Source organism: Phoca vitulina, unplaced genomic scaffold (genome assembly GCF_004348235.1).
Source record: "Phoca vitulina isolate PV1807 unplaced genomic scaffold, GSC_HSeal_1.0 scaffold22, whole genome shotgun sequence".
Lineage (NCBI taxonomy): Eukaryota > Metazoa > Chordata > Mammalia > Carnivora > Phocidae > Phoca > Phoca vitulina.
In genome coordinates this window covers 9,148,632-9,170,402 of record NW_022589725.1, presented here as the reverse complement: position 1 = coordinate 9,170,402, position 21,771 = coordinate 9,148,632, and the positions used below count along the sequence as shown (strand labels likewise).

The 21,771-nt window shown below is 40.0% G+C and overlaps 1 protein-coding gene across 1 annotated transcript in view; it reads right to left on the bottom strand.

The window, feature by feature from the left end:
* Nucleotides 1-550: 550 nt before the first annotated feature.
* The window catches only part of SAMHD1 (SAM and HD domain containing deoxynucleoside triphosphate triphosphohydrolase 1), a 52,279-nt gene continuing 31,058 nt past the window's right edge, over nucleotides 551-21,771 (bottom strand). The window contains exons 8-16 of the mRNA XM_032419448.1: nucleotides 21,606-21,706; nucleotides 21,325-21,433; nucleotides 20,017-20,108; nucleotides 18,889-19,004; nucleotides 11,503-11,642; nucleotides 10,620-10,715; nucleotides 5,967-6,071; nucleotides 5,259-5,396; nucleotides 551-2,751 (exon numbers count right to left, since the gene is read on the bottom strand). Coding sequence (XP_032275339.1) covers nucleotides 2,617-2,751; nucleotides 5,259-5,396; nucleotides 5,967-6,071; nucleotides 10,620-10,715; nucleotides 11,503-11,642; nucleotides 18,889-19,004; nucleotides 20,017-20,108; nucleotides 21,325-21,433; nucleotides 21,606-21,706 — 1,032 coding nt within the window. The 3' untranslated portion in view covers nucleotides 551-2,616. The remainder of the gene's footprint in view (nucleotides 2,752-5,258; nucleotides 5,397-5,966; nucleotides 6,072-10,619; nucleotides 10,716-11,502; nucleotides 11,643-18,888; nucleotides 19,005-20,016; nucleotides 20,109-21,324; nucleotides 21,434-21,605; nucleotides 21,707-21,771) is intronic.

The following is a 21,771-nucleotide window of genomic DNA, read 5'->3' as shown; positions in this document are numbered from 1 at the left end:
AGAATTTTCCATGGAGACATATATACTCTATTCTGGATGCTTTAGAAATCATTTTAACTTCACACTGTCAAACCACAGACACCTGGGCTCAACTGGTGAAACTAATCAAGACTCTGGTAGCATCTTTTTCTAGAACACTGAGGGCTTCCTGTCGGCCACCAGCATACGGGGTGCTTGCAAATCTCTAATTTCACAAGGAAGATATGAAAGCAGCAAATGAACAATACGCCTATTTGGATAAAGAAGTTGAATCTCTGTAGATGGGAACCTAGGGCAGGTTAAAAAGGAGGAAAGATATGTTTCCTGACACAAGAGCTCAGGAAATGAAGAGACATCCATATCCCGTCCCATGACAATGCCTGCCTCCTGTCAGAAAACCAAGTAACATAAGTCCTGTTAAATATCATCCCCTCTCTTGCAAACCAAACATAGCGTTGACGTACTCAGACGCATCTGGGTAGATTCCTAGACACATTTCATTTGCAGAACAGGGTGCAGACTGGGCACACATGTGTGAGAGGACGTCATTAAGGAAAACACCTTTGGTTTCAAGATGGAGATACATTCATGAAGCTTTATTGCAGCTATTTTCCTCACCTAAACGAAGTAACAAATCATTTAAACTCAGTTCTTACATTCTCAAGGTGACAACAGTTCAGTAACTCTAGAGGCTAAGTTGTTAAAATCTCAGTTTTTATACAAATAGTGAAGGTGTTTGTTAAGAAAAATTTAACCTTGTAAATGGCACATGGTTCTGATAATTAAAACAGTTGCCAAGAGCATAAAGTGCAGCTGACTTATATGTAAAGCGTGCAAACAAAGTTGATTCAAGTTATTTCTCAGATAGCACAATGATACAATGTTGAAACCATAAAACTCCAGAGTAAACCACAATGATTTAAAGATAGGAGTTGCAGAAAGAAAACAATCTTAGCAGAAAAACATTACATTCTTGACCTTGAGTCTGGATACACTAAGTCTGAGCCCCACAGTTCTCCCCACTGAATGTTTCAGAGGTACCTCGGCCAACACAGATATGACCCAGTCCCATGGCTGACTTCACTTGTGCTTCTAGGAGCCCACATGTGGACACATCCTCACCTACACCGCATTATGGTGGAAGTGGGGAGGGTTTTAATTATTCTCCTATGAATTAGGGTCAACTCTTGATCATCTACTGGGGGATGGAGGAGGGGGGTGGTGGTTATACAGAATGGCAGGTATCTCTAATACTTTTCAGCCCAGTGTCAACAGAACAGAACTTGATTACACAGTAGAAGATGGCAGCATTCCTAAGACTGTGGATAATCTGCTGCCTATAGTCTGAGTTCCTTCCTTCCTCCCACTTGCTCTTGCCTGGAGCCAGGCCTGGCTCCCCAATCCCGGCCTGCCATGGAGGCTTTTGTAAGGGAGTGTCAAAGCATAAGATGTTAAGGGCTTAGGACTCCCATTCCCCACTGCCCTGCATCTACAGGACCCTCTGGCTACCACCAGCTTTGGCTCTAACTCCAGACTTTATTCTTGGTGAAGGTCTGGAGAACTGGCAATTGTGTGTATATGGAGGTGGGGGTGGGGGCCCTCTGCACAGAATTGCTCAACCACAGTGGTGCCTACTCCACTGCAGGAGGTAAAGAACAAGCATGGGGAATACTGGGCCACAGAGGGGAACTTGGAATTCTCGGGATAATCACTCATTTCATCCCAGGCAGCTCAGTCTTTGCTCTGAAACCCATAAAATGCTCACTGAACCAGCAAAAACAAAGTCCCAGCTCTGAGTAGCCCTAAGAATGGCTTCTGTGACCCTGATCAGCTTACAAGGGAAATTCAGACAGAAGGTCGGAGGGGAGCCTTCTCCAAGCTGAGCAGTGATAGTGAAAAAGACCTTGTGACATGGACAGTGAGTATTCAGGAGTAAGAAACTGCCCAGGTCTGGGGCTGCAACTGACCCAGAGAACAGCCTCCCCAGAGGCAGTTTTATGTCCCACTCCAGAGAAGGCCAGAGCCCTCAGACCTTTTCAAAAAATTAATCATGCCTCTCACTCAGGAGTTGGAGCTAACTCCCGGCCCTCATTTCCTACTGTTTAGTCCAACCTGGCTAAAAGGGTGAGGGAAGGTCTTTCACGAACATTCAGATCACTTAAGAAGAATTGTCCTCAAATTCGAGGTGATGGGTACCTCCCTCAAGGGACTAGGATTTTGTTTCATTCTTAACCATGGCTGTTTACAACAGTCCCAACTTCAAATTCCTATGTGCACCTTCTCTCATTTCTAAACATTTTTTTTTTTTTTTCAAAAACAATCATATGTCATAAGAGTTCAGAGTACCTAAATTTTTTTTTTGTTATTCTAAGAAAATAAGACTACTAGAGAAAGACTTTAGTTACAGTTAAAATAGACAAGGTAACACTTTCCATAGCATGTATAGCAAGATTTGCCTAATACCTTTTTGTTTCTTTGGATAAAAATTACTTAGCTTCAGCATGTGTGTATATTCAAAATATAAAAAGCACTAGTTATCACTAAATTTGTAGAACTCCACGACCAAATTCCCTACGTTAGTTAATACTGCTGGGGGACAGGGAAGAAGGCTTTATGTAAACAACTGGTTGCAAACATTCACATTGAGTCATCCGGAAAAAGCTGCTGTCTAGATTTGGACACTTTCTGCAAGTGATCTGGGCTCTGGGCTGAATTTGCGTTATTCCACTCCATTTTTCGAGGTGTTATAAGAGGGGCTACAACGTCACCATCCTGTCAAGAAAAGAAAAACCAGGAACAAAGAAAAGCCAGTTTTCATAACTTTGAGTGAAATCCTCATGTGCACCTATCGTTGTCTTGCAGATAGATTGCTTCTAGACATACTTATTCTTGGGAAACCCTAAATTACATATATGCCCTGTGCTTGGGCCAAATTAGAAACACCACAGTCCTGAGCGGGTAAGAGCCTCTGTAGGAAAAGCTATCGGACCTATTCTTCTCAAAGATGGCCAGAGGCAGGACACCACAGAGTTCTGACTCCTCTGCCCTCATACACTTTTCACGAAACACAAACTCTTTCTTTTTTTGAAAACACCAATTGCTTTTATTTTTTTATATTATTTTATTTTTTTTAGGGAGAGAGGGGTGGGGAGGGTCAGAGGGAGAGACAGAATCTTAAGCAGGCTCCACACTGAGTGCAGAGCCCAACATGGGGCTCGATCTCATGACCCTGAGATCATGATCTGAGCCAAAATCAAGAGTCAGATATTTAACTGTGCCACCCAGGCGCCCCTCTGTCTGTTTTTCCAGGAAAAAGCGGGACTTCACTGGATCCCTGCTCCTCTCTTGCCTAGTCCCCCCCTACAATAAATGATATTCCTATTTGGAAGACCCTTCTGGCTCAAAGTCAACATTATTTGCCTTTAAACTCATCTCTATTTCTATCAAGCGTCCTTATTTCTACCCATTCTAATTTCAACTCTAGTGAATTTTGTAAATACAAACTTGAATGTCACTCTCCTGCTTAAAACACTTTAATGGCTTCCATTGCTCTTGGCCTACAGGACTATGCAAAATCCCCTGGACCCCTCCCCTAAAGGCACCATGTTCTCGCCCATCTTCTGGCCTTCCCCCCTCCATCGACTTTACCCAGCTGACTCCTTCTCATCCATCCTTCAAGTCTCAGCTTCTAAGTCCTTCTTAAAATAAGCCTTTCCCAACCAACCAAGCTATGGCTTAAATCCTTCTCCTTTTGGCTCCACTAAGACTCTGGGCACCCTACCCCAAAGCACTTACCACACGACCACAATTGTTATTTACTTGTTGCCCCAACAAGACTGTGGGAACTATGTCTGTCTTAGGTACTGTTCCATCACTGGTACCTAACATAGGACCTGGCAAAAATCCTCATTCAATGAGTGAATGTATCTTCATTTTAAAGTAGTTATTGCCAGATGGCTGAACTTCAACAGCCTCTTGTCTCTCTAATTCCAGTCTCTCCAAGTTCCAATCCATCTGCTGCTAGTTTTCTTTCTTAATCAGAGGTTTAGTTTCCTTAGGTGCTACAGCACTTCCTCATTCCCATGGGTCTCATTCTAGTTGGAGATAACAAATGCAGAAGGAAGTAATGATGGCAGCACCTAAGGAAACTCTTGAAATCTCTCAATGGTTCCCTCCCCACTGTTCATAAGAAGTCTTCTTTCTTAGCTGATTATGCAAGGCTCTCCATAATCTAGTCTATTCTTCCCATTCAACCTCTCATCACTCAACAGTAGGGATTCTTGAGTCCACATAGCTGGTCTCCTCACAGCCCCCAAACACACTCCACTTGTTCCAGTTTCATGCCACTGGGTTACTCCTCTAGCAACTACATCCACCTTTTCTCCCTGCTACTCATTCAAACATAATCCAGCCTTCTGGACCCAGCAGAATCGCTTCTCCTTCAGAAGGCTTTCCTGACAGCTCTCAACTCTTAGAATCCTAACAGAACTCATCTGTATCACTCCTTCTGGCACTTGATAAAGTACCAACTACCGGGTTGCTCCTTCATTTTGTTTCCCTCAGCACCCAATGCATGGGGGTGGGGGAAGGCAGATCCGGTGTTGTGGGAGAGCGTACTGGGCTAGGAAGTAGAATGTAGCTTCCCACCTGCCTGCCAAATATTTCATTCAGACACTCAACAAATAATCGACTGGCCACTTTCTCTGTGCCAGGCACCTGCCACGTCCAGGTCAGTAAGGGACAACTTTAACAACATCGCTATAGGATTGTCAGCTACAGCTTGGCTCCTCTTCTTCTCCATTGTCTTATTCCAGACAATTTAAATAGTTTACAGTTTTGGGAATGCTGAATTTGAAATAATAAGTTAGAAAACTTATTATCAACTTGTATGTAGCCTTAAACAATTTACTCAGCTTTGGTAACCTTCTCAGAAAGATGAGGACACTATGACTCATTTCCCAGGTAACTGGGAGGAGTGCAGACAACTAGTGAGAACATTATAAAGTACTATCACATGTTCATCATTTTGAACTTTTAGTATTAGGATAATAATGATAAACACAGTACCCACTCAAAATTGGTGTAGGAAGAAATCACTAGTCGACATAGAGTCAGACATTTTAAAAGGAAAGCTTAAACTGGAAAAACTTTTTTTTCCAAAACCATAATCTAGTGACTATAATTTAAATGAGAACTCTTCAGAGGGAAGTAAAGATCTCTTTTAGTTTTTACTTAGAAATAAAAAATTGTGCAAATCATGTGAATAATAAACCACCCACCTGAGGCTTGGTGAAGTCTCTGATTAAACACCAATGAACAAAATGTTGTTGTGCAACAAACAAGGTCTTTGCATCAGTCTTCTTGCAGTATACGCGAATTAGCTGCTCTTCAAATCTCTCTGGCAAAAGCTCTGAAACCTTTTCAAAGAAGAAAAGATTTCACTGTCATCTTGAGTTCATACATTGAAGAGACGTTAGCTGTTCCTAAGCTCCATTCTATTTTTTTTTGAGATCTTATTTATTTGAGAGAGAGTGTGAGCGAGCAGGGAGAGGACAAGCAGACTCCCCGCTGAGCACAGAGCCCAACATGGAGCATGATCCCAGGAACCTGGGATCATGACCTGAGCTGAAGTCAGATGCTTAACTGACTGAACCACCCAGGTGTCCCAGCTCCATTCCTGATGTTATCTAAAAACACCATGTAAAACGCAGATTTATCAGGGCGCCTGGGTGGCTCAGTCATTAAGTGTCTGCCTTCAGCTCAGGTCATGATCCCAGGGTCCTGGGATCGAGCCCCGTATCGGGCTCCCTGCTCGGCAGGAAGCCTGCTTCTCCCTCTCCCACTCCCCCTGCTTGTGTTCCCTCTTTCACTGTGTCTCTCTCTGTCAAATAAATAAATAAAATCTTTAAAAGAAAAAAACAAAACGCAGATTTATCATAGATTTGCAAAATGCCACTACAGTCTATTTGTTTTACCTAAGTAGTTACCTGATCTTTAGTTATCATGACTGCTTTGCTGAGGTCACTCTTACAATAGAAGCGAACATGATCAATAGGATTCTTGTCTTCCATTCCATAATCCATGTTGATAACCTTAATAAAAGCAATAAATTAGTGATCACTCACATAATAGTGAGAATTGAATTCAGGGTTGTAGGAGCATCACAAGAAATGGAGCAGAGCTCTCTGGAGGTTCAGGAATAAGGCACTGATAAGGTAGCTCATAGTAGAATTAAAATAACGCTGTTGCATGTGCCATAGGTTTGGTCTTGAAATCTGGATGGGGTGGGGGAGGTTATTTGTGCTTTCAACATAAGTAAGGTGTAAAGTCTCTGCCTATGTGACAGCCACTGTGACGGGTCCTGTAGGTACAAGGAAACCTGATACAATCCCAGCACCCACAGCATGTGTGGCCTAGACTGAGGTTGAACAAATAATTATAAAAGTAACGACCTAACTACATTTGTTCTAAGAGCTACCAAGGAGAAGCAAAGGGTGCTGTGAAACTTTGGAACCGGGGAGCCTAGTAGTCTGGGGCTCCCCGGAAATGACTGGGCATGTTTTCCTGGGAAAGTGAGCAGGAATTAGCCAGGTCTGTCTATGTGGGAAGGAAACGAATTCCAGGCAGAAGAAACAGCTCTGAGGCACAGGGCTGCCATGGTCCACTGGGTTAAGTAACGCTGAACTTGGAAGAATAGTTCTTGTATGGTGATGGCGACAGACAAAAGGTTCAGGAGTAAATGAGCAATAATAAAAGAGAAGACAACTCTTAGAAGCTTGACTGTTGAAAGATGCAAGAGAGAAGAGTACCTGGGAAAGGTAAGGGAGTTGCAGGGGGGCAACTTTTCAATGAACTGGACCCTAAAGAAGAGGAGAGAAGTGAAGAGTACGATGTTTGCTGTTTTCCTGAGATGAAAGTCTGTTTAACTGCTGATGGGGAAGTCAGAAAGAGAGGACAGAATGGATCCTGGGGTTCCACAGAAATGCTAAGATGAATGGCTCTATGGTGTACTACTCAATGTTGTAGCCACTAACCACATGAGGCTTTTTAATTTTAAAGTTATTAACATTAAATACAATTAAAAATTTACTCAGTTGCAGTAGTGACGTTTCAGGTGCTTAACAGCCGTGTGTAGCTAGTGGCTACCAAAACGGACAGCACAATTATACAGAACATTTCCAGCATCACAGAAAGTTCTACCAGACAGCCCTGGTCTAGAACACAAGTAAAAGGATTACTCTTAGCCTTTGATAAGAAGAGAGACATTTTCCCACTACCAGAGGGAAGGCTGAACACAGCTGCAGATGGAGGCTTATTCGGTGTGTGTAGGTTGAGAGTGTTCCTATCTAATGGCCTATATTTTATCTCCGAAATAAGGGCCAAAGTGGGGTTAGTCCCAGTGAATACAGTTGTGGGCAGGGAACAGGGCTGGAGGTCTGAGAAGAGTGGAGATGGTTTGGAATAGTCATTATGGAGACTGGGAGAATTGCAATAAGCCTACCAGAAGCCCAGAGGGCCCAATGAAGATTGGGGACTATGAACTGCCATTCAGCCTTTTGCTGGGTAGATGCAAAGAAAGGAAGGGAGTAGAGGGTAATTGTAGAAATTGACTGAATCCATCACAGAATCTAAGATTGGGAGAGAAATAGAGATCGTTCATTGACAAGCTGGAAGAAAGTGAGGCGACAATAAACTAGAGGTCCTGAAGAGCAAGGAACAAGCACATAAGGTAAAAGGGGTTTTAGGACAGACAGGATGCTTAAAAATCAGTGATTTTTAGAGGAAAGGTATTTTCAAATATCGGTATGGTTTAGAATGTAATCTGCTGAGTGTTGGCCGAGGTAGAGTGGGTAAAGTCACCGAGGATGAGGATGAAGAGATCAATCAGAATTGGCCAGCCTTGTGGACTATGAAGCCACCAAGGACCACTGCAGGAACTGGAACAGGGAGAAAAGCTCTAAACCAGCCCAAAATCTTCAATTAAGAGGACAGCAGTTTGGGAGATGCCGGTCTCAGAGGAACAGGGATCTTGCATAGGGTCTCGAAGTGATACTAGGGAACAAGAGGACTGATGAACAGGAAGGCCTCCTGACCCTGAGGAACACGCTTTTCCCGAAGGGGCTGCAGAAGCATCAGGTTCTCAGGGAACAGCCAGGATGCAGCAAGGGCAAAGAGAGTCAACAAAGAGGCTGAGGATCCAGGGAAGCGTGTTAATTATGGTGTGGAAGGGCTCCATGGACAGGACTGGGAGAAAGGGTGGGTCTGGAAATAAGAGGGGGAAAAACTAGAGTAATGGGGTGATGATGGTACAGAAAAGAACAGACGATAAGAGGAGCTTATCCTGTGACTGGTTCCTGAAGAAAACAAACAAACAAAAATGGCCTATGAGGTTCCTGCCAGTACCTTGTGAGAGAAAAGAAGACACCGAGGTTCAGCTCTGGTCCTGAAGTCAGACCAGGGGTGTGTGTCCCCGCGTGTGTGTGCTACTGGCTTTGAGAGCTGCAGCGAGTGTTCTGCACGCCTTTACCTGGGAGGGAGCAACGGCTCCGTCTCCCTATGAACCCAGGGCTGGTGCCATCCTAGGCTTCTCTCCTGGGTGCTGTTTCATGTGGGGAGGGACCCAACAGAGCTTTGACACTGTTACACATTATGGTAAGGTATGAACACTAATCAAATTTTCAGCAATTTTCAGGAGTGCCACCAGCTCTTTGGTATTTATTTCCTTGGTTTTAGACTAGAAATAAAAGGCAATACCTATTTTCTCCAAAACATATATAACTAGAAATTCCTCCTTAAAGCAGATTTGATAAAATGGTTATTTTTCTAGAAGGGCAATACTATAATAGTTGGAGTTCCCGTTCTTAACCAAGGAAGGACTCAAGAGCAAAATGTAGCTACAGATCGACAACTATGAATCTTTCATTCTAAATAGCAAAATTAAGTTTTATAGCCCATTAAGTAATCATAAAAGTTACTACACACACTCTTAAAAGGAGGCACATATAGTAAAATGTACCACATAAATATATTACACTGTCAAACTAAAATTGAGAGGCTAATACATAATAAGACATTTAATTAGCAAATTGCTTTCTCAGAATACAAAAGGGCTTTACCCATCTTAACCCCATCTTCACCCATATTTTTCTGATTATGAAACTCTTCTACCATACTCACTGTAAAAAAAAAAGTACCTGCAACTCCATCACCCAGGCAGAAACAATGTTAACGTTTTACCAATACATTCAGAATTTTTTTCAGGGTGCTCACTATACACACACGTGTATATACATTTAAAGAAACAAAAATAAAATCATTCTGAATGTATTGCTTTTTTAGTTATAGATATCTTTTCATGTTAAAAACAACTTTTAATGTTTGCATTATTCCACTATATTTCCTATTGAGAGATATATCCTTCCCCCCCTTATTTTACACTATAATAATGCCACAATATATAGATTTGTGCTTGTTTTTTGTTTTTCGTTCTTTTTTCCAAACTGATCATCTCCTTACAACAAATACCTAGAATGAAATTGCTGGGTTGGTTAACATCGACTCTAATGTGGTCTCCTATATCAATTTACATTCCCATTTTCACATACCTTTATCATAACAAAATCTTATAGAATTTTTTGTTCTGACATGTCTGATAGTCAAAAAAAATCTTTCATTGCTCCATCAGTTTGCCTTTAGGTTAAAGCAAGCTTAATCATGTGTGTGCTGTCTTCTCCTACGTCTCTTCAAGTACTTCTGATCCTATATTCATTAGCAGATTGCACTTTGAGAGAAAAACCAGATGGGAGGTCAGGGATTGACTAGGATAGTGCACTGAATTGAGGGCATTGCAGACCCTCAAGTAAAGCACTGAGGGCAACGGAGGACATGTGACAGCCCAGGGAAAACATTCGGGAGAGTAAGTTCTTTCAGAATCTCAGAAACTCAGAAATTCAGAAAATCCCTTTATTCTGGTGTAATTTCATCTAAAGAAACAGGAAACCGTAGCCTGATCTGCAGGTGTGAGGCACTTCAACCCTCAGCCAAGTGACTAGACTGGGTCTAAGGACAATTCACTTGTTGCATCCCTTGGTAAAGAATGGTTATGGAGAGATCACCCTTCACCAAAGATGCATCAACAAGAAAACAGCAAATGAGAGGCTTATTGAAAAAAATTCATGGGCAACACTGTCTCAAGATTTCAGAGGAGTAGAACTCTGAAAAGCAGTTCCTATAAGAAACAAAAGAAAATGTGAAGAAGCCATTTGATAGTCTTCTTAGGATACAAGACACTACAGTCTCTATGAAGGAGCTAAAAAGTCTTTTTCCTTTGTATGCATGGACAATTTTAAAAAATAATTGGCATAGATTACTTTTGTGATCAAAAAAACATTCAAAAATCAATATACGCAATGTTCTGCTAACCACATGATCACGATTACATTAAAAATATCAATGTCAAAGAAAATTTTAAAAACTGGCTAATTTTGATTCTTTGAGATCATAGGTGATTCTTTTCCTTCCTTCTATTTTTCTGTATTTTCCAAATTTTCTTTAATGAACATGTACTACTTTTATAATGGAACGGGGGAGGCTTTAATCTTAAAAAAATTTCTCAGTATATTATCGGGCTAACTACTTACATCCACTATTAAATCTTCAGCCTTCAGTTCAGCTTCCAGCAATACGTCACTAGGTTTAGCACTGGCAATTTCCTCTGGAAGGCGTTTATAGTCTTCCTAGAAAAGACAAGACTCCTCATGTTAGCACCCCAGTTTTTCATCATTAAGTGTTTATGCCACAAAAGGTTCCCTCTCTGAAAATGGCACTTTACTAGGAAAAGTGGGTAGAGATAGCCCTAACAAATACGTGGCTTCCGCTTCTGCCATCCTTCAAACAAACCACAATAGAGTGATTCTCTTAACAAAATGTTCATGTTAAAAAAAAAATGTGGCATTGACCTATTAGTAAAATAAGAGGAAAGTGTTAGGAGGCAGGGTGTGGTTATCAGTACGGCTCATGTTACTGGTTTTCTGGCAAAGAGAAAAACCTTCCACAAGCAAGAGGGGAAAACAGATATAGATATTTGGCATGCACCATCTGGGAGAACCTGATACAGTGTGAAAGAAGAAATTATGAACAGCAGGTCCTTAGCGTCTCCGTGAAGCTCATGCAGATACCGTATTTTGAGGCCCCATTTTCTTGCCATTGGATCTAGCCAAAATTTGGGGGGCCCCCCTCACTTCTGGGATGAGAGAGTAAAGGTTTGGACTAAGTCAGACTTGGCTTTGAATACTGGCTCATTAACTGTGCTTCCATAGGCAAGTTATTTAATCTCTCCCAAGCCTCAGTTCCTTCATCTACAGGACAGACCAAAGAACACGTTATTGATGAGAATATTAAGTAAAAATGAATGTAAAGGGCTTAGAACAGAGTTGTGGTATTATGATGGGTTAATGGTTTCCTCTTGGAGGACAAATGGAAGAGAGAGACCTTTCACTACTGGAAAGGTGTTTGACAACTTACCCTTTCAATTTTTGTTTTTCCCTTTGGCTTAGTCTCACCCACATACTTGTATAGATTACGGTATTCGATTTTTCTTAAAATCTCTCGTGCTGCATCCAGTTTTGGATCAGAAGAATATAAAATCTCCAGAAAAATGTTATCTGCCAATTTGATAAAATTTCAGTTAGATTAAGATGAAAAAAAAGATTTAAGAGGACTCATACACTACTGTACTTCTGGAATGATTTCAAGTGGACATTTAAATGTAAGCACAGTAGGGGCGCCTGGGTGGCTCAGTCGTTAAAAATCTGCCTTCGGCTCAGGTCATGATCCCAGCGTCCTGGGATCGAGCCCCGCATCGGGCTCCCCGCTCCGCGGGAAGCCTGCTTCTCCCTCTCCCACTCTCCCTGCTTGTGTTTCCTCTCTCGCTGTGTCTCTTGTCAAATAAAGTCTTTTAAAAAAAATAAATAAATAAATAAATAAATAAATGTAAGCACAGTAGAACATCCAATGTCTTGGATCTGCTTCACGATAATCTAGTGAATGGGAGAGGGTAGAGATTAAGCAAGACTGTACTGGAGTTGATGGCTTACAGCTGGGTGATGGGAAATAGGGGTGTATTAATTTGTTGTTATGTTTTGTTTTCTTAAAGAGAATGATATTTAAGTAATTGTAAAATTATGTCTGAGATCTGCTTCAAAATAGCGTAGTATCTTATGGAAGTGGTCGGATAGAGTAGATGACGCAAAATTGCTGTGTTGATAATTGTCGCAGCTAAGTGATGGGTATGTGGAATTTGTAAATTTCATAATAAAAAGTTTTGTAATGTTCCATTCCATGATAAAAGCAGAAGTTGGTTCTTTTTTCTTTTAAGATTATATTTTATTTTTTAAGATTTTATTTTTGGGGCACCTGGGGGGCTCAGTTACACATCCGACTCCGACTCTTGGTTTCAGCTCAGGTAATGATCTCAGGATCATGGGATCGAGCCCAGTGTCAGTGGGCTCTTCGCTTACCAGGGAGTCTGCTTCTCTCCCTCTGCCTCCCCCCACCCCCACTTGCATTCTCTCTCTCTCTCTCTAAAATAAATAAATGTTTTTATTAAAAGTTCTTTTTTAAAAAATACTTTATTTATTTGCCAGAGAGAGAGAGAGAAAGAGCACAAGCAAGGAGCCCAATGTGGGATTTGATCCCAGGACCCTGGGATCATGACCTGAGCTGAAGGCAGTCACTTAACCGACTGAGCCACCCATGCGTCCCAAATAAATTAAAAAGAAAAAAAAGAAAAAGAAGATTTTATTTTTAAGTAATCTCTACACCTAATGTGGGGCTTAAACTTACAACCCTGTGACCAAGAGTCTCATGCCCTACTGAGTCAGCTAGGCGCCCCAGAAGTTAATTTTCTTTTCTTTTATTCCTCCGACTTCTTATTTTGAAAAATTTCGAAATAAAATACCTTTCGCCTAAATCCATCAACTGCTAACATTTTTCTACATATGCATACACTGTGTATGTGTATACACAATTTTTTTTGCACACGCACAAATTTTTGATGAAATATTTGAAAATTACAGACGTCAAGACCCTTCACTACTAAATACTTCTGCATGTATCTCCCAAGAACAAGAACATTCTCCTACATAACCACTATCAAGTGCCAAAAAATTAAAGACTGATATAAAAATATCTAACATAACAGTCTATACTTGAATTTGCTTAATTGTTGAAATAATGCAATTTATGGATTTATGTTGCTGGATAGAGAAACCAATCAAGCATTATGGATGACATTAGTTGTCATATTCTTTAGTCGCCTTTAATCTAGAACTAAATAATTCCCCTGACTTGTTTCATGATGTTGACATTTTAGAAAAGTTCAGACACTCATTTTGGACAATGTCCCACACTTTGAACTTGTCTGTTTCTTTACCATTAGATTCAGGTTAAACACTATTGTCAAGAACACAGGATGTGCCTGGCTCAATGCATCAGGAGTCACATAATGAGATGTTACCATTATTGGTTGTTAAATTCCATCAGTTGGTTAAGGCAATAATCCCAGCTTTCTCTATTATAAATGTATTTTCCCTTTTGTAATTAACAAATAATCCACAGGGTAATATTTTGAGACTGTATGATTATCCCAATAAGTTTTCAACCAATGGCTTAGCATTAATTGGTCATCGTTGACTGAATCAATTATTGCATTTTGCAAAATGAGTTTTACCAAAAATGCTTTTTCTTGGCAAAATAAAATATTAACAGCCTTATGTCATTCACCTCACTGATGTGTATACATTCCTCCCTAATCAATCTACAGTTAACACATTCCTCATCCTCAGTGATGCTTTTTACAAACCACCTTTCCATCTATAGTTTTTATTATTTCTTTACATATTATTATACACACAGTTTGAAAAACAGCAATTTTACTTTAACATAATAAGACCACGCTTTTCTAATCCATGCCTTTAGCTACCCTATTCCTGGGTGAATTAATGGAATGCTTCCCCCATCACAGGATCTCACTTCTTTTTATTTTTTTTAAGTAATCTCTACACCCAACATGGGGCTTGAACTCACAGCCCTAAGATCAAGAGTCACCTGCTCTACCAACTGAGCCAGCCAGGCGTCCCTCACTTCTTTTTTTAATTTAATTTTTTTTAAGTATTCTCTACGCCCAACATAGGGCTTGAGCTCATGACCGCAGTATCAAGAGTCACATGCTCCACTGAGTGAGCCAGCCAGGTGCCCCAAAATCTCACTCCTTGAAAGCCTACCTAATCTCCAAGATTCATCTCAAAAGGCACCTCACTGTGAAATCTTCCTCAATCCAACCAAACTAGAGATGTAATTCCTCCTTCCTTTGAACCCCACAGAATTTTACTGATGGTATTTCTTATGCCTTTTACCTTATTCTTATAAGGTACAGGCTTTTAGGTGGACTTACATTTCAATTTCTGTTGGGTAAGCAGGTAGAAGAGGAATTACTGGATCATAGGATAAATATATATTTATATGAAAATGTTAAACTTTTTCAAAGTGGCTGTACCATTTGCATTCCCACTAGCCATGTGGGAAAGCTCTATTTGTTCCACATATTTGTGTTCAGAAAAGAGTTATGTATGAAACTTAAGGACACTGCTTGTATGTTAAACTGAATAACTATATATCACTCTAAAATAGTGTAAGCAACATTCAACTTTGGAGCCGGAAGACTTGAGTTTAGCTTTGCCATTTATTAGGATAAGTTGCTTTCCCTCACTTGGCCTCTGTTTCCTCATTTGAGGAGGTGGTCTTTTTTCTTTTTAAGATTTTATTTGTCAGAGGGAGAGAGAGAGAGAGAACACAAGCATGGGGAGCGGCAGGCAGAGGGAGAAGCAGGCTCCCCGCTGAGCAAGGAGCCCGACGCGGAACTCGATCCCAGGAACCTGGGACAATGGCCTGAGCCAAAGGCAGACGCTTAACCGCCTGAGCCACCCAGATGTTCCTTGAGGAGTTTTAAGTAGCTGATCTCTAAGGTCCTTTTAAATTTAACATTCTATCATTCCAATTTAATTAAGGGATTTTGGGATAGGGGGGCTTGCAGAGGAAGGAAGGGAAGTAAGGTCCACCTATTGCCTAGGAATACTGAGGGATAAAGACTAATGTAAGAAAATGGTTACCTAAGACAGTGGTCATAACATTTGCAATGCTTAAGATAACCAACTTCTATGTAAGCTGAAACATTTATAGGAATATTTATAGGAACATTTATAAATAGGAAATTAGGAAGCAGAGAGGACAGATAAACTATGTTCATATGATGAACTATTACTCAGCAATAAAAAGGAATAAACTAGTGATACATGCAGTCTGGATGAATCTCAAATACTCAACATTGAGTAAAAAGGAGCCCTACAGAGAGGAGTACACACTGTATGATTCCATTTATATAAAAGTCTAGAACAGGGGCGCCTGGCTGGCTCAATTGGAAGAGCATGCGACTCTTGATCTCAGCGTCATGAGTTTGAGCCCATGTTGAGTGTAGAGATTACTAAAAATAAACTTAAAAAAAGTCTAGAATTGGCAAGTTGTAGTTGTTTCTAGGGGTGAGGTGGGGGCAGGAATTGACTGGGAAGAAGCATAAGAGAACTTTCTAAGGAGAAGATGAAGTTCTGTATCTTGCATTTGTCAAAACACTAGCAAATGTATGTAAGATTTGTACATTTATACAAATTGCATGTGAATCTTACATCAGAAGGAAAAAATCTATAATTAATTTTTGAACTTTAGTTAATCTGCATGCTAAGGGAGTTAAGGTAAAGTGTAGTGGTATCTGCAATTTATTTTTTTAAAAAGATTTTATTTATTTATTTGACAGAGGGAGAGAGAGCACAAGCAGGGGGAGTGGCAGGCAGAGGGAGAAGCAGGCTCCCCACAGAGCAGGGAGCCTGATGCAGAGCTTGATCCCAGGACCCTGGGGTCATGACTTGAGCTGAAAGCAGCTGCTTAACTGACTGAACCACCCAGGTGCCCCATGCAATTTACTTTAAAATGCATCAAAATTGGGGCACCTGGGCGGTTCAGTCAGTTGAGCGTCCAACTCTTGGTTTCGGCTCATGTCATGACCTTAGGGTCCTGGGATCGAGCCCCATGTTGGGCTCTGCACCCAGCAGGGAGTTTGCTGGAGATCCTCCCCCATCATGCACGCGCGCGCACATGCATGCTCTCTCTCTTCCTAAAAATAAATTCTCTTTTTAAAAATTAAAAAAAAACTTTAAAATGCATCAAAATTAAGATGGATTAATAAGATGGATAGATGGATGATAAGTGATAGATAAGTAATAAAGCAAGTTCAGTAAATGCTAGAATTTAGGGGGTGAATGGTAAGTGATAAGTAATAAAGCAAGTTCAGTAAATGCTAGAATTGAGGGGGTGAGTATAAAAGTGTTCACTGTAAAATTCTTTCAACACTGTTGTAGGTTTTCAACACTGCCCGATAAGTGGAAAAACATTCTAAAAAATTAAAAAACAAGAACTGGAGACTTCTAGATAAAGTAAGTTGACTTTTGGAAAAGCAGCAAAGGTAACATGGTAAAGGCCCACATGGACTTATTCCTTCCAGGTCATGTAGTTAAGGCCAATAAGGATTATAGGACTGCTCTGAATAGTATGCAAGAAAGATAAGATTATCCCTGTCTCAAATGATGACAGCTGAAAATTCCATACACTTGTTCTCCCATACTCTGGCAGATAAAGCACAAAAATGTGACCTAATATTTTGTCTGGCATTTTTGACATTAATACAATATCCAAATGCATAATCAGTGGATTCATCTCACTGAACAGGGTAAAAGCCAGTTTGGGCATTATAGAACCTTCATGATGAGCAAGAGCTATGTATAATCATGTGGTAAGATCATATTAAACTGTATACTTTATGGTTTGTCAGTTAACCCAAAAGTGCATAAAATCCCCAATTCATTTCTTTTCACCAAGAGATAGTAGAAATGTAATATAATGTTACAGGATAAATTGTTAGAACTGGCTTCTGATGAAGACCGAAGATAACTTTTTTTTTTAAGATGACTTTTTAAATACGGCATCATCTGCTTCATTATGAACAAAGTTGAAAATAGGCCCCAACTTGCTCAAATTATTATATAACCTCATCTTTCATTCCTATGAACACAACAGTGGGAGGTTAGTATCTACTATGATGTTATTAAAACAAAACACAGAAACAATTTAGATACACATTATCCCCTGTGAGGGACTGTGTCATCTAATCTAGATTAATTAAGAAGGAAAATCACTTGTTACATTATAAACCTTAAATACTGATATACACAATGTTCTGAGTGTGCATAAAGATAGCTAATATGAGGAATCACTCTTTCACTTCTAATTTTTGATTTATTTATGATTAGAAAATGACGGGCACCTGGGTGGCTCAGTTGGTTAAGCGACTGCCTTCGGCTCAGGTCATGATCCTGGAGTCCCAGGATCGAGTCCCGCATCGGGCTCCCTGCTCGGCAGGGAGTCTGCTTCTCCCTCTGACCCTCCCTGCTCTCATGCTCTCTCTCTCTCATTCTCTCTCTCAAATAAATAAATAAAATCTTTAAAAAAAAAAAGAAAATGACTAAAAAGTTACAAGTGTAATAGGGACTCTGCATTACCTACACGTATATTTTTAAAGAATAATACATATAACTTTTCTTATTTAAATTTCTGTTTCTTTTGATTATATTTATTGAAATATATGTTAAGTCTGTCAAACTCAATACTAAATATTTGGGCTTGTATTTTGTATGTCCTGCCCGCCCCCATTTCATTTTACTGGCAATTCACTTTTAGTGCTCTACAAAAGTATCCATCTGCGAATGGTTGGACACGAAGAATACTGGTTCTTCAAAGACAGTCTCAGAGGAACTGGTATGGGTCTCATTCAGGCAGCGTGCTGCAGAATCAAACAGTGATGGAAGAGTAGTAGTACCACTCACAGGAACCTCATGGAGAGTGATCTTGGCTGTCTTAGGCCACTGAGCTTGTGTTGTTTTTGCTCATTTTAAGAATCTCCAGCCTTGAGTGCCTGGGTGGCTCAGTTGGTTAGGCATCTGCCTTTGGCTCAGGTCATGGTCCCAGAGTCCTGGGATCGAGTCCCACATCAGGCTCCCTGCTCAGCGGCAGTCTGCTTCTCCCTCTGCCCTTCACCCTGCTTGTGCTCTCGCTCGCTTGCTATTTCTCTCTCAAATAAATAAATAAAATCTTAAAAAAAAGTATCTCCAGCCTTTCCATGGATTCTACAAGCTATGTGACTGCTTTCTAACTTTCTTCTTAAATAGAATCAGTTTCGTGATATGCAGCTAAGAACTGCAACTGGTACATACTTTTTTGTCTACTCCTTTTGCTTTGCTGATCTTTATTGCTCAGTCTGCACTTCCCCATGTGCAATAACCAGCTGCAACTCCTTCACCTCTCCCTTCCCACCCTAAGCTGCAGGTTTCGTTTCTGCTTTAGTGTGGCAAAATGTTCCTGGTTCCCTGTGTTTTACAACAAAAATAATGTTAAAAGGGCAAGTCTGCTATTAGTCCAGCTGTATTATAACTTAAATAATAGTAAATATTGGGTACTTATGTGCCAAGTACGATACTAGGTGTTACGCCTCATTTAAATACTACAACAAAACTCTATGCAAGATAGCAATACTCCCATTTTATAAATGAGGAAACTAAGAGAGAGGTTAAATAACTTTACCAAGGTTATATTGTTAATACAAAGCAGAGATAAAACTCAATTCCAAAAGCATATAATCACTTGAGAAGCCAAATATATTGGAATGTTTGGAAAATAACCCATCTGTAATCCAGGGACAGCTTACACTTTATCTGAGATGGACCACCTATGTTACCTTCTGGCTCTTACCTGTTAGCTTAGTGAAGGCTTCCATGTCATCAATTGCTGTAGAAATGTTATACTTTTTTCCTTCAGCACCTGTAAGCTCTATGTAGGGGTCTGCTTTGAGGAAAGCATCTGTAATCCTAAAGATCATTTCATAAAAATGTATGCTTATGAGAAAATTTGAGTATTTGCTTAATGCCATGCTTAAAGTTAAAGAAATCTTTCTACTTCAGAGAAGTAAAATCCTGAGACGTGATGTTCTAAAGACAACTGTTTTTGGATCATACATAAATGCATAAATAAGCGCATGGTGATTTGTGAGCTACCATGTTCACTGGGATCCAGGCATTATGTAGGGCTTTGGATATATTATCTTATTTAATCTTTCCAACAAGATAGACGTAATCAGCCTCCATTTTATAGATGCAGAAATGAAGTATTTTCGTTTAACCAAGTTAGGAAGAAGCAATACCAGGCTTTGAACCTAGATCTCTCTGACTCTCTGAATTAAAAACAAACAAAAACTTCTTATCAAAGGAACAACCATACAAATGGGTGACTGTATTCTAACTAGTCTGCTCATGTCAATTTAAAACTATTTCAGAGACATGGAATAACTCAGACTCTACTTTTGAGAACTCTCCATGGGTCTTTGAGTCTCATAGAGAAGCATGGCCGTGCTTGTATCTGTACTTGGCCCAACTTTCCTGCTACGGTTCCCACTGGGTCTGGGAGAAGAGGTGAAATTCCCATCGGCTTCACTATTTTCCACAAATAACTGACAGGGTGAGGACAGATATTAATCTTCATCCTTAAAATTAATTTTTTGTCATTAGTTTTAGAGTGTCAATTATTCACATCTTATCTCTCACCTGGATACTAATACCTGGCACAGAAGCAACTAGCTCTGGGGAGGTCTAAGCCATGCCTCTTCATGTCTAGTTGAAGCCAACTCTTCCACCCTTCATCTATCCCCTTTATTCATTCTCCTCCTTTACTTTATGCTAGTTTTTTGTTGTATTAAGGGAACCATTTTAGATTTATTCATTTAAAATTCACTTGAATTCATCTAGAAATCTCAACTTGACCCAAGAATGATCTAACAAAGCATCATAAAAAATTTTATAGAGAAATAGCAGTCGAATTTCTTACATCGTATCAATGATGTTGCCAACTTTGTGTTGATAAGCTCTGCGGTGCAAAGAGTTGCGAGTATGGAACATGTCATACAGATTCCCAACCTCCTGCAGGAAAACATGAAATAAATATTAATGCAGGGTCAGGTTATATTACCCTTGTTAGTAGATAAGTACATAGGACAAGGAAAAGGGATGCTGACAGACAAGAAGGCTATGCACAGGAGCTACCTCATTAAAATCCCTGAGTCCATTAAAAAACTACAAGGCAGGTTAGGAAAACCATTTCTTCTGGGTTTGCAACTTTTCTTCTTCTTCTTTTTTTTAAGACTTTATTTATTTGTCAGAGAGAGAGCAAGCACAAGCAGGGGGAGCTGCAGGCAGAGGGAGAGGGAGAAGCAGGCTTCCCACCGAGCAGGGAGCCCGATGCGGGACTCGATCCCAGGACCCTGAGATCATGACCTGAGCCGAAGGCAGACGCTTAATGACTGAGCCACCCAGGCGTCCCTCAACTTTTCTTCTTAATCTATTGTTTTAATTCTGTAGCAGGTTGTTTTAGGCATCTTCAATATGTTTTTTAATCTTCTCAACAAGTCTAGAAGTTAGGCATTATTCTTCTTATATTCTTTATTCTCAAAAGACTTTTTTTTTTTTTTTTAAGATTTTATTTATTTGTCAGAGAGAGCACAAGCAGGGGGAGCAGCAGGCAGAGGGAGAAGCAGGCTCCCCGCTGAGCAGGGAGCCCGATGCAGAACTTGATCCCAGGACTCTGGGATCAAGACCTGAGCTGAAGGCAGATGCTTAACCGACTGAGCCACCCAGGCATCCCAAAGAAAGACTTTCTATAGTACAATCCCATACTACTCTTTAGTTACATGACTCTAATCTAGCAGGGACCTAATGATTTAGTATTTTACCTATTATGAAACACTAACATAGATCACTAACTATGGTTAAGGATGAGACTTGAATCAAACTTTCTGGGCTGAAACTCCAGTTCTGCCATTTATTAACTATATGTCTTCTCTGTGCTTCAATTTGCTCACCTATTAAGTGGCATAAAAATAGTATCTATTTCACAGGGTTGTGAGGACCAAGTTAATCCACCTAAAGCACTTAGAACAGTGCCTACCACAATACTCAATAAATGTCTGTTGTAATTTTGCAGAAGTGAAAAGAACTTTTAGATATTCACAAGTGCTAACTGTAAAGTAAAGAGATTGACAATTTACCAGGTTGTGATTTTTCCAAATTATTGAATGATTACTTCTAGACTTGGAACTAGGAACTACACCTTCTTTATTGTTCCTCTGACATAACTCACCTTATCTCTAGTACAAATACGCTTCCTATTATCTACTTCACAGACACGGGCAAATTTAATAAAGCGCTGGTAATCAAAATTATTTTGGATTCCAAGATGATGGCAGTCCCTGGAAAGATTCCAAAGCAGAGAGATGAAATTTTTCAACGAGGAAACTGTACCTTAAATATTAACACTAAATGTACACAAGAATTTCATTTTTTATTTATTTAAGTAAAAATTAAATATATTTAAAGCATGTAAGGATTTTAACCAATTTTTCTGAAGTGTTCAGTGCATACCTGGCAAAATAATCCCATTTGTCCACGTCGATGCCATTTCTTTTATTGGCCACTATCTCATAAAGGAAGCTTTTCTCTTTAGGACGCCCTTTATATGGCCACTGGAAGACAAGAAAACTCACCAAAGTTTTAGGATATGAACCATATCTATTTACAAGCAAAGCAA